Consider the following 14,077-nt stretch of genomic DNA (forward strand, 5'->3'; position numbering starts at 1 on the left):
AGGAGTAAAGGAGAAAACGAATGATGTCCTCCGCTGTGAAATCAAATAAGCGTCAACCAAGATAAAGGTTGATTAAATGAAAGGATGCATTAGAGCTTTATCAAAAGACACAATGACAAGAGTTCGTAAGGGATAAAAATAAGTAGAGAAATAACAAAATAGGATGATTGGTGCATCAATCTTACCTCAATGTCAGGCACCTCATTCAGGTTGAGCAGGTTGAGAAGGTAGAAGGGCCTCTGGGCTTTGTAGTCTTTTGAGAAGCGGGGTGTGTCGATGACTGCTCTTACACGGTAAACTATTTTCCCAAAGGGTCCCTCGAAAGAAGTCGGCACAGCGACTGAGGAGAGAGAACGGGGGGGGGGGGGGGGGGGGGGGGGTGTCAAACATCACTTTGACACTGAGGACACATACTGACAGTTCAGGTGGACTGATTCGGACTGATCCACATATCCCTAACCCTAACCGCTAAAGCAAAATTAATGCATGTTCTTTTCCAAATAATTTAATGATGTAAATGGTAAATGCTTCTATATTAGTTTCTTGTTTCAGAGTTGGAAACTGTCTTCTTCTGTCAGACTTCTATCAAAACTGTCACAGGATATGAAGGGCCGTTCAGACCGATTCTTCATGTCTCATCTTCGTTTTTTGTGACTCGAGAAAAGGACAGTGCAGGAAACGGGGAGGGAAACGGCTGGAGGGCAGGAAATTTAAGAAGAGTCAGATAAAAATATCTTTTTGGGGAGAGAGCGAGCAAGACAGACATGAACAGAGATATGCTCAGAGCTAGAAGAGAGGGAAAAAAATATTAGAATCAAGACGTTTTGATATTGTGACCTGTACCTACAAATCTGCATATAAATTCCCACACAGGATGCAGAAAAATGTGATTAATGTGTTGTCAAAATACAAAGTGAGTCACTCTCTCACCCTCACTATTCTAATACATTCCTTTTATTCCCTGAGCCTCATTCAGATGGTAATGTTGGTGGAGCCGGCGGCTGCTGCAGGGACGAGTCTGCTGCTGCTGCTGCTGCTGCTGCTGCTGCTGCTGCTGCTGTCAATAAGAATTAACCAGGACCCGTTGTTGCCGCCTCGTTGCAGACAGCTTGGCAGCAGGCTGAAGCACCAGACTGACTTTCCCTGGAGACACACCAAACTGAGCTGCTTGTGGCTGCTGAATATGGTATGATGCATATCTCAATTTCAACAAACAAAGCCCTAAAATGTCTTCTTCATGAGGATGTAAGAACACCAAACACAGGAAATTAGATGTGGGTAGAAATCCTGCTTGGAGGCAACAGTGTTTTTAAAAAGGTTTGGCTAGCCAGGAGAGGCATCACACATTTCTACAGATAGTCTGTCTGAAGGCTACTGACTGGGTAGCATCCAAAACCTTCCTTCCAGCTAAGTACCAAAGTTTTGAAATTGATCACAGTTGACAGTTAAATTTCAGACATCAGCAGTAGGACAGGATAATATATAGGGATCAGTTTATTTGTGCAGGAATTCATCTACAAAAGTTATACGGAAGCAATCTAATAGTACGTATCACTTTTTCATCTATTTTGTTTTTCTCTTCTTCCCCTCTCTTCCTGAACTTGTAGCTCATGTCACTTTGGAATACAGCCATCCACCTCATTTATCCCTCTAAGTGTCCTTGTACTAAGTTTATCTCAGCCTACACCTTCCACTGCTCTTCCACTTCATTTGTCACTGAGGGAGCAGATTTAGTTGTTCCCTCAGTGAGAAATGAACACCTGATGCCTCGGCTTCAGATAACTGGGCTGGGCTCGTTGGAGGAAATGCTCTGTTAATACTTTCAGTACATCACCCAACCTTCACGCAATCTTCCCCCCCATTCATAACACATTAATCATTTCTGTTTGCATCATAACTCTTTCCATGAATAAACAAATCTGAAGCAAATTTCAAAGTAACAGCAGGATGGTACATCTAAACCAGAAATACTGCTTTTTTTTTAACCGTGGTTGTATGCCTCCACCAACCAGTCAAGTTGCAGTTTACATCCATGTATGTCCAGACTAATAATATTTCTAGTGAAGACTTTGAAGTAATCTAATAAAAAGGTATTAAATTTGACCTTTGACTACCAAATTCTAATCAGTTCATCCTTGAGTCCTATAGTGGATGTTTGTGCCGGATGTAATGAAATTCCCTTAAGGCGTTCCTGTGATATTGCATCTACGAGAATGGAACAGAGGTGAGATCACAGTGACCTTCGACCACCACATTTTGATCAGGTCATCCTTGAGTCCAAGTGTACATTGTTGCCAAATTTGAAGAAATCCCCTCAAGGTGTTTCTGACATATTGTATTCACAAGAATGGGACGGATATGAGGTCACTTGACCACCACCAAAATCTTGTGTGTGAAACACAGTGACCTTTGACCATCAAAATTCAAACAGTTCATCCTCAAGTCTAATTGGACATTTAAGCCAAATTTGAACAAATTCCCTAAAGGTGTTCCTGAGATATCAAGTTCATAAAAAGGGGATGGACAACCCGAAAACATAACACCTTAAGCCACGACTGTCGCCAGCAGGGAACCACAAAAATATAAATATGTACAAATAAAATAAAAAATATGGTCTTGTCATCAGAAATGTATTAAGGTGCATTGACAATTTCATCCAAAGCACTAACTTCTACTATCTGGCCTCAGCTGGTAAAGCCTTGAAGCTGACTTTGTACAAACTGACATGATCAAAGATACACAGACACTAAACTAGTTGCTTCTACTCGGTGTTGAGTAAAATTTATGGTTAACTATATCAATGAGGGCAGAATAAATATTAGAAACACCCCTTATCGTAACACAATACAATTCAACAGCACCACAAACTACAGCCTCCGAAATGACTAGAAAGTTGAATCGACACCTCTCGAAAACTGTTGCAACAAAAAATAATGAAAGGAAGGACTTATTGACTTATTGCAATAAACTGTTGATTAGGTATATGTTACTGATGTGATGTGAAGGCTTCCCCACTGCTTTCGTCCAGAAACACTTTCTTCAGTCCTTACAACAAACAGAAAACACTATAGCCTGCATATTTCTTCGACATCTCTAACTACTTTACATTATGTCTTCATCAAATTTCTGGCACAAAAGAATATTCTCCCACCCATTACTTGCTTTGTCACCAGTCTCCACATGAATGAACAGACACTCATTTTCCAAAGAACAATGTAAAGCACTTTACAACCCCTCTAATTCACCCAAAAGGACCCATTCATAAACTGTTGGTGGCAGAGGTGATGTGCAGTTGATAACCTGCACATCTGGAGAAAATTAGGGTTCAAGGAGACTCTGACATGGAGTTAAGAGCTGAAACACCTGCTGTTCCTGCCATTGTCTTTTCTCCCTTAAAACAACTTTCAATTGTTGTTGCGAAGGCTATAACACACATCTGCTGTTCTCTAGCACTCAACAGTTGATAACAACTTATCATCATCATCTCTTTAACTCAGATTGACTTCTTCTGCTTTTAAACTTACTAAAAAGCTGCTCTGCTACAGCTCTATTTAAAGAACAAACAAGAGCCTGAGAGTCTGTTTAAAGTGCCAGCAGGAGGCAGTAGGAGACACTTGATTCTCCAATGAGCTACTTCTCTCTGACTGATTGTTAACATGCTCTGTGCCGGTGCTCTTAAATCTGTGGGCCCCGAAAGAAGGGGAGGGCAAAGCACAGGGGCATGAAGACCAATTAAACACTGACTGCACAACAGGAGAGGGAACTAAAAATAACCCCAAAGCCCCCCCTCCTGTGCTCCAGCCCACACCTGAGAGAGAGTAAGATACCAGAGAGACACTGCATGGTGTGTGCCCTAACAGGTGCCATGTATGTTTAGCTGGTCTTTGTGTGATTTGCATGGTAGTCATTTCTTGTCAGCCTTCCAGAAAAATATGCTTCCTTTTCCTTTGAAATTTGAAGAATGTGTTTGTGTCATTTAGCATGCGCCTCCTACATGTCTTAAACATGAATTACATTAGTGATCTCTCACACACCGTCAGTATCACACATCTGTATGCCTCTGCTTTTTGTCAGACACAAAGGACGTAAATATTTTGTCAGTACACGTGCTAAAAAAAGTCCCACGTTATCGCACTTGTACACTCTTTACACTGATGTCATCTGGACATCTGATAAAACAGGCCGTGAGAAAATAATTAAAAGGGAGCTGGGAGTGTGCTCCTCACATGGAGGAATGAGGTAAAACATGTCAGTCGTTAATCCCACACTCACCTGGAATAACAAACTGGAAAGGGAAATTGTGTTCGCCAGCTACCAGAGTTCCTGTAAAAGAGAGGAAGGTTTATCAGTAACACAGCAGACAGAGTGAAAGGGAAAACATGCAAATACTGGTGCATGGGTAATTCTGAGGCTTTGTGTGTTTATTCCAACTTCACATATTCCCTCACATATTCCATTAGTTGCCCAGGTGAAGTGCTGTGCCTGTGGGCTTATGGGACTTTACCACTGGGATGGAGTTTCTGAGACAACGAGGCTTTGTTGTTCAAAGACAGCTGAGCTCAGATGTCTTGTGTTGTTAATGAAACTTGCAACTGAAACTAATCCAACAGCGTCAGAGGAAGTCATCAACCGCACGACCTACACGTGTAGCTGGCAAAGTTGGAGTATTTCTCGGTAACGTTAATCAATGATTTACAAGCACAGTGAAGCCAGGGATCGACCCAAGACTGAGTGCACTCTTCTGCACCTTTAAAACATCTACAGGTCAGCATTGCTGTGATAAGCCTGCCCTTTCTTTAGATTAAAGGATAAGGCTGACTTTATTCTATGTTTTCTTTATTGTCAACAACCCTGTCACTGCAGTACTCTAGCCCCTCAACCCCTCTGGGTGCGATTGAAAACATGACATAAATCTTTAAAAAAATGTGTGACAAATATATTCTTTAACTTTTAAGAAGGGATCTATAATTTCCCAAACAGCTAGGCATTGTAGTTTTTAAACAAAGTTATTCAAATAGGAGCAAACTTGTTAGGGACTATTTTTAGGTGCGGATTAATACACATTTTGCAGGACTGTGTGTGTGTGTGTGTGTGTGTGTGTGTGTGTGTGTGTGTGTGTGTGTGTGTGTGTGTGTGTGTGTGTGTGTGTAAGACTGACAAAATAAAGCACAGTGTGGGTTTATGTTAATGAGGGAACATGTCACCCAGTGCAACCGAATGACTCGTCGTTATATTTTTAAAACTTTGTTTTGACAACAATAGAGCTCTATGGCACAGAGGGATAAGATATATCAGGTATTGGGTGCATAGACAATACTTGTAAGTATATCAGTTCATCGTTGGTGTTGTTTTATTCATGGGATTTGTTGCCAATAATATACATACAGAATATTTCCAGCCTTATTCTTTAAAATTGTTGGCATAAACAAAAAGGTATACAGAGAAAGATTAGAAAGTCAGTGATTAGAACAGGAGTTATTTCAGGCAGAAGTGCAGAGAAACTGAGTCTGCAAACTTTATATATCTGATGTTATCAGACAGCACAGAGTGAAGTGAAACAGACCTCGCTGGGGGTTGTCAGAAATATATGCAGTGTTTTGAGGCTCTCAACAGGAAGTGCTTTGAAATTTGAGATGCATGTTTTGGAAGAAAACAATAAAACTGCAAATACATTTCCTCAGAATAAGAATTTGTATCCACAAAATAGGAGCTCAGCTTTTATCTCACTTGTTTACACATTGCAAATTACATTACACTACAATGTTCGCTGAGATCAAATATGACACCAGCTGACTACAGTATTCAGTTTGGATTATTGATTTCTGAGTGTTTTACCTTTAAAAACTAAATCTTTAAAAAAAATTGCATCTTATTCATTTACATTAACTGTGAAGAGAATTTACAGTGTTTCAATCTTGTTTACTGCACAAGCTCAAGTGAATTTATAACAAGAGAATAAGGCCTTTCCATCACCCTGTCATACTGGGAGCACCTTGAGCCAATGAGATGATTAATTCTCAACATGAGCAGGCAGCCCAATTAAATTCTTCCAGACAGCAAAATGTCTCACCTCATTAGGGACAAGCACAACTTTTCCATTGGTCTCAGTTTTCTTGAGCGAAAGCACACAGACTGCCTGTGTGTTCATTTGCATCATTTGTGCTACTATGGAGGAAGTGGTCAAGCTTTCAACCAGTGCTATGCAGGTGCAACATGTAGTATTTCAGTGGCTTAACTCTACACGTACAGAAAGAAAAATATTTAAAACACACAAGGAAGAAAAATTATTGAATAGCAAGCTGTTAGAGATTCTAAATCTCAGCATACAAACCCTATTCTTTAAATATCCATCTAACCTTACAACAATCCTAGACAATTAAAACCCACTGCATACTTACAGCACTAGAGACTGCCAAGAAGACTAAATAATTACACACAAGGGAAAAAGAGAAAAATATCAGTAATCAACTGGCTGAAATTTAAAAACAGAACAGCCCAACTTTGAAAAAAATGCTAAAACTCAACTAAAAAAACCTAAAGATATACTTAAATGTACTGCAATAGACTCACAGCCCCTATTCCTGTACCTTAAAGGCTCTTCTGTCATGTCTCACACTCTTAAAATAACACACACAGCCAACTCTATGATGCACTCAACAAGTAGTACTTTGTACAGACAAATCTGGGTTATAGGCAGAAGTAAACAAGCAGCCATATGGTGTCACCTTCAAACCCAGCATACGTGTACATGACTTTTAAACCACATACCGTCTCAGACATCCTGCATAATTATAATATAAACATCAAAGGTCATTTAAATTAAGGGTACAATCTAAAAACCTTTCAAAAGTTTCTCACAATTTAAAAAAAAAAAAATGTCTGTGCTGTCCATCTTGTCAGGAACCACCGGTGGTTTTGGACCAATCAGCGTCCCATAAGGATTCTAGCGTGACCTTGTGGTCTCGCGAATCCAGCTGTTTCGCAAGGTAAGATGGTGATAGACAGATGGTTCTTCCTATCACCTGCCAAGTCTTTTTTGAAAGTGTCTGTCCCTTTCCAAACAGTTTCCCAAGATGATTTCTCAGACTCTGTGTAACAAACCATCTGGAGCATCACGTTAGTTATCAGCTGCTCCAACAATAAAAAAACAGGATGCAAAACCACATGCTTCTCATCTATATTTTACTTTAATTCATCTACATTAAATCTTCACATGGCATGCCAGCAAAGGACTGACCCAAATGGTCTGCTGCACAGGACCGATGGTGAGCAGCCAATCCACATATCTCTTACTAGCTGGATATTCTTTTGTGTTTCCTGGCCAACACTCCACGTTTACAGTATCATGTGTTTCAGATTTTTATTAAATGATGCATTTCTTCTCAATACAAAGGTTAACTGAAATCGTGGTCAAGTTTGTGGATTTATAGGTATAAAATAGCATGTAGTACGGGTTGGTTTAATTCCTTTGCATCACTTTAATATCCACATCATGGTTTCGGACAGAAGCGGGATATTAATTTTACTTTTACCTAAATTCTTTGTCATAACCACTTCACACTAGCGTTTTATTGAACTCCCACAATCACACAGGCTACCCTTCTCTGTCAGAGGGGAAACTGCCAAATCCTAACCTCACTGCTTTCACTGTTTTCGAATATGTTCAGTTCGCTGGATTTCTCTTTAGGACAATGACCCTCAACCTAATGTTCTGAAGTGAGAGAAGCTCATTCAAAATTAACATTTATGACAGAAATGACTAAAAGGCAGTCCTGGAATATAACCTTGGTCAACACTGGTATTGTTTATTTAATATTTTAGTTTTAGCAGCTTTTGTCACTAGTTCTATGGGCTGGCTAGCATCAGCTAGGTCAGAGATCAGGGTTTCCCATACATTCATTTATTTGTGGCTATATCAACATTGCCCACCACATATTGAATTTCTATTTTTGGGGGCTGCCAGGACCTTCTATCGTCCTCGGGAGGATGTGACGTTAAATCAATTTCGGAAATAATTTGGGTTGAAAGTTGGAAAAAACCCAACCAAAAAACGAGTGCACAAAAACTGAACATGTCTAACTTCAGACAGCTTTCTGAGCCTATTAGCAAGTTAGCCTGTGTGTGTGTGTGTGTGTGTGTGTGTGTGTGTGTGTGTGTGTGTGTGTGTGTGTGTTTGGGTTTGTGTGTGTGTGTGTGTGTGTGTGTGTGTGTGTGTGTGTGTGTGTGTGTGTGTGTGTGTGTGTGTGTGTGTGTGTGTGTGTGTGTGTGTGTTTTGACGGAAAGTTAGTAGCAGTAGCCCAACACTTAAGTCATTAAACCAGCTGTATTCCTGAAGGATGACGGCTTAACCTGCTAACTGTAGCACAGATAACAGTGCAAGCTAACCCAGCTAATAGTTCACAATGTGTCCAGTCAGTGGGTGAGGAAATATAGACCAAGGTCAGCTATCACCACAATTACAATCTAATTCTGTGGGAAACACTGGACATGGCCACAACCACAGTAAGATAAGGAGGACTGAACAGCCCAGATATTTTTCAGAAAGCCTAGACTACAGTTAAAAAGTTGTAAAAATGGCATTAAAAGAGAATAAGCAAGTAAGCAACATTTAGGGTGACATATTAAACTCTGGTAGCTTCTATTCTAGTTCTTTGAATGTTGAAAGCTTGATAAGCATTTTTGAACATGATGACCAACAAATACTGTCTGTCCAGAGATGTTTGAAGTAGTAGTATCAAATAGTAAAACATAAAAAAAATATAAAAACACAGTAAATGTTACAGTGCATCTCCCTCAATCTAAACAGAAAGCGGTCTTTAGTGGAACCACAATCACACAGCAGGGGTGGGATGGAGATCCTTATTTCCTGAAGGTCATTAACCGAGATCAGTGACAGGATGAAGAGCGGACGCTGACATCACTGGTTTTTACTCCTCCAACCGTCAAGCATCTGTGGCATACCACATTATCAGTCAGCCAAAGTGAGCGTTGTTTTGTGTCTGTGAGTGTGTATGAGTGGGTGTGCAGGGTGATCTTCTGTCACCGCATCCAGTCCCTTGGTCTCTCTCTGCTGCTTGCTCAGCCCTTGGGGGCAGAGCAGCCCATTTTCGGAAGAGAATGGGATACGGAAAAAATAGCAGAGATAAAGAGGAGCACAGAGGGAGGGTGTGCAATGAATTATTTATGTGCTCCTACGTTTGGAGTATGCTTGGGGTTTTACAATATGCTATGGGTGTGGGTGCGTGTATGTTTTTGCACACCAGAAAAAGTCACAAACTAACTGAACGGTACTTCGACAGCATGCACGATTTTTTGATTCTTTCATGTCACACGTTTTTTGATATTTAACTTTGAGAAATACATTTTTTTTTAAAGTAAATTCAGCTTTTGCCATTGAACACAAAATAAATGTCTCAACAAAAACAGCTGCACAAGAACTTTGCCATAATAATATAGTGAAAAAAATTATGGCACTATCTGATCAAAGGCTTTATCAATTAGACCAGAATTCAATGCCAGCTTTCATAACTTCACAGTTTTCAGTACTTGGGGTGTGGACACATTTTGGTTGGCACTAAAAATGTTGAGGTTTGAGAACTAGCCTGTAAGTAATATTTTACCCACACTGCAGGTTTCACTTTTATTCATGCAACATTCACATCAAAGCAAAGTACAGCAGTATCGCAACAGGTCTGCTTGTTCCTGTGTGGATGGGTGCGTTCATGTTTGTGCCTGTTTGTCGGTTCGGTTTGAGTAATCTGTACCTGCTTTGTAGCCAGATTTTCTCCTGTCTTCTACACCCTGTTTGATATCTGATCTAAAGTTATAACAGTCCTGTTTTCACTTACATCAACTACAATAATCTTCTTGTAGTACGGTTTGTCTTAATCTCTTGAGCTGATGGATCAGAAACAAAAACTGACAGTAAGAAATGGTAGCAGAAAGTATTCCACAAGCTATCCAGTGTTACAAGACACTTCACCTTTTCTACAGTCTCAGAATCTTATTTCTGTTTCAACAAGTGACCTCCCCTCTTGTTTATCTTGAAATGAAGCAGAGCATAAACTCGTTTTAAATTCCTTGACGATAACGCACAGTATTACCGACCTTATCCAACCTCTCACCGGAAAAAAGTGGAAGAATTCTAATCTTTTTTCTCATTTACATCTGGTGGTTCCCTGTGCAAACACTGTAATTTCCTTTCTACTCTCTCAGTTCAGGAGGTGAAATCTCGATGTTGCAGTCATCCATTTCCATAAGGAATATTTCTTCAGTGGAAAGTCATTTGAATGTAATTTCTTTCCCTGTGTAATACAGTTTTATATACTGTACCAGTTAGTGGAAGAAGCATCCTTTACTTAAGTACAAGTTCTGCATTAAATTGTACATAACAAGTAGAAGGACTTATAAATTATAAATATGATGTCATGGACTTTCCCCCACAGTAACCTGACCTCACCCCCACCGAATATTTACGGGGGCACTGGTAGACTGAGAAAACCGAGCGTTCTGTGACATCACAGGAAGCTCAAATAAATCCTGCTGCTATAATGTGGGTCATCATGTGAATTGTGGAGTCCATGCCAGCTCAAGTGCATGCTGTCATTAAAGCAAAACGGGGACAGAATGAATACTACGATATTTAGAAATTCATGCACGTTTTCAAGATTTAACTTTTCAATCAAATTGTTAAGCTAATATCATTTGTTATGATATAATATTCAAAACAAATACAAAATAGAAGTATCTTGAGTAGTGGTCTCTAACTTTTGGACACTACTGTTTATGTATACATAGTAGTTATATGTAGTAGCACATGTTGAAGGACACAGTCCTGAGACAGAGCGAATGAGAGTTAAACATTGAACTGCTTTGTGCTGTTTTAACCAGCATGGATTACATGCTCTAATGACTGTTAAAAGTCCCACAGTGCAATTTGCATTTACAACAGATTTCATGCATGCACGGCACATTTCACCTTCTGGCTGTAGGCAGTATCGACAACACATACAAAAGATGGAAGATCACGCTTGCAACAAAAGGTCCTGTAAGCCCTCGTTTCCGCAGGCGAGCTGGGCCTCAGTGCTGGGGGGGAAGGCGTTGCCCAGAGATCGGGGGGGGGGTTGTAAACCTGCCCATTTAGAGACTGGTGGACACTGATGACTACGTCTCACCTTGGAGAAGTGTCACGCAACGATGCAGGGGAACTGTTACTCTGACTGATTGAGATTTTAGCTCCTCGCTACAGGGCTGCAAAAACCTGCTGCTGACATCTCATCGTCAGATTAAACCTGTTCTTGCAGATTTCCCGTAAACAAAATTGGGTGAAAGACGGGAGACTTCAGTCACGCTACGCAGTGTCATCATGGCAGGAAACTGGAGTTTCTGATATTTCAGTGTTCTTAGAGTAGAAGAATAAAATGAACGATGTCAGCAGAAAACACTCACTGTGTACAAGTCACATATACTGAAGGTTTATCATTTAGGGTTGAGGTTTTTCATTTTTTAATAGTCTGCACAAATATGAATGAAGATCTATAGCTGCCTGGAAAGTAGGAAAAATGTAACCTGAAAAAACTACAGCTATTACCAAATAAGCAAATTAAATATAAGACCTGTCCATCAAGGTCTCCATTCATGCACCTTCACAGTGTTTTGATGTGGACAGTTCAACGATCGGGCTAAATGCGCGACTGACAGATAAACTACAAATAAAGCCATGAGGGTTTTCCTGTCATCACCTTTGTCAGCGACACACAACGTGCTGTTGAAGTACTGCTCCTCCAGAGCCCACGATGTGTCATTCAGTTTATTGGTGATCCCGCATGCGCCCTGACAGTTCACCTTGATGGCTGTGGAGAGAGGAGAGGAAACAACAGTCAATCTACTGTCTGAAAACAAATGGTCCTATGAGAATTAACTAGTATTTTCAAAATGGCTATTAAAAAATAAGTAGGGCTGCAACAAACTAGGATTTTCACGATCAATTAACCAGCTGAATATTTTCTTGATAAATCAATTAGTCTAGAAAATGTCAGCAAATGGTGAAAAATGAACGTTGGTGGTGTGGCAATTAAAAACAGTCAATTTGGAGTCTTTCTTTTTGAAAAGTGACCGTTATAATTTCCCATTTCAGATGTCTAATTTTGTCTAACCAATGGCCAAAAACCCCCCAAATTTTCAGTCTATTCTCACATATGACGAACAAAAGCATTTAATCACAAAACAGCAAATCATTGGCATTTTTCCTTAAAATCTGACTAAAAAGATTATTCAATTATCAAAATAGTTGCTGATTGATAACCTGAAAACCGACATGTCAGCGGGACTGAATCTACAGCTTTTACTCCACCAGTAGGTTCACATAAAGACTTCAGTCAGAACAAATCTTTTCATCAAAATTGTCGCTCTAGTTATTTTCTATAGTCTGTGCATCCATGATTTACATTTCATCGTTTGCAACAGATTTCAGATGAACAGAGCTGCCACAGGGGATTTTTCCTCTCCTGTTTTATATTTACAGCAGTATTAAAGCAGTTAATTCAGGAGAATGAATAGCGTCTGACAAAAACTAGTGCCAAACTGTCAAAATGCTTCCTGTAGTTGAATTGAATTGGATCTTGTAAATGACAGAAGCTCTGGCTCTTATTCCTGACTCTTGAGCGTGTAACGGAAAAGAAAGAAACATCTCTGCAATGTAACCGCAGCCAGTTTGAGCACCACAGTGTGGAGAATACAGACCGGCCATACAATACACACTAATTAGCATAACAATGATTAACAAACGAGGACGCCTCACTAAATTATTATGGGCCTCTGCTGCTGTAAATAATCAGCACAGGCTGTGAACGGGCTCTATGTCAACAGATGGGAGAGAGGACCAGTAAACTTCATGAGGGAGCTGTTGTGAAACTAAAGGCGTGGATACTTCAAGTGTGACTGGCTCAGATTTTAGGCCTGATTGTGCTCCACCTTCAGTTTCATGTTGTGATGATGAGGATGGCGATGACGCAGGTGGTTAGATGAAGCTCATATCAGGATGACTCATATTACAACAGGATGTGTGAAGGTAGATGTAAACACTTTTTTGTTTTAACTGAATCTGACTTCTGTGTATTTTGTGGCTTCAAAAAATGCTGAAAAAGCAGATTTGGGAAAAACAAAACAAAAAAGTAAATATGCAAAAGCAACGCAGCACAAACCAGCAGATGTTTTCACTGGTTATCATTTCTCTTTTATACTTGGACATTTTTTTGTTTTTGTCATTTTTTTTGTGAGTAGATTAAGTTAACACAAGACAACTGGTGAGGTTAACCAACATGTTCTCCTGTGTGCCTGTTTCTTGTACAGGAAGTGATGTTATCTCTTTCCCACGCCTGATTTAGACATCAAGACGACTGCACTGACTTCACACTTGTGCCTGATGTGTCATGTGACAGGTGTCAACAGTCAATCAACAAGCGCCACAAAATTTTTAAAAAAAGTTAAAAGCAGCATGGATGACCCTGCAGGTCTGCAATGTGAACGTATCACCCCTCCTCTCTCTATCCCTCTTGTCTCTCTGTTGATCTGTCTGTGAGGAAATGAAAATCTTCAGATAACACACACACACACACACACACACACACACACACACACACACACACACACACACACACACACACACACACACACACACACACACACACACACACACACACACACACACACGATAAGCACACAGACTGACAGACAGACAGGTCAGGCTAAGTATCATTCTAAATATGTAATTACTGGTCCCAATGTGACACATTATTATTCATTTTTAGTTCATGCCTTCCTTCTAACGTAGTCACATTTTTAAACTTCAACTTCTTTGGTTAGCCTCGACCCAATCAGCTGTATAATGTTACCTCCACAATATACTTTCAATGATAAAATATAATATAAAATTAACAAACGCTAAGTCAGGTAACAAGAGAAAAAAAAGCACTTTATATCTGATACATTTTTCAACTATTGTACATGTATTTTTATGTTCTGACAGCAGTATTTATGGGATATGGGAAAACAATACTTTAAAAAAAAAAAAGTAACT

General features: G+C 39.8%; 1 protein-coding gene across 1 annotated transcript in view; it reads right to left on the reverse strand.

Annotated features, from left to right (window-relative positions):
- Window positions 1–14,077, reverse strand: part of arrdc1b (arrestin domain containing 1b) — a 41,712-nt gene that overhangs the window by 7,423 nt on the left and 20,212 nt on the right. The window contains exons 2-4 of the mRNA XM_062435091.1: window positions 11,742–11,852; window positions 4,273–4,323; window positions 186–340 (exon numbers count right to left, since the gene is read on the reverse strand). Coding sequence (XP_062291075.1) covers window positions 186–340; window positions 4,273–4,323; window positions 11,742–11,852 — 317 coding nt within the window. The remainder of the gene's footprint in view (window positions 1–185; window positions 341–4,272; window positions 4,324–11,741; window positions 11,853–14,077) is intronic.

The sequence above is a fragment of the Scomber scombrus genome, chromosome 15, assembly GCF_963691925.1.
Source record: "Scomber scombrus chromosome 15, fScoSco1.1, whole genome shotgun sequence".
In the NCBI taxonomy this organism is placed as follows: domain Eukaryota; kingdom Metazoa; phylum Chordata; class Actinopteri; order Scombriformes; family Scombridae; genus Scomber; species Scomber scombrus.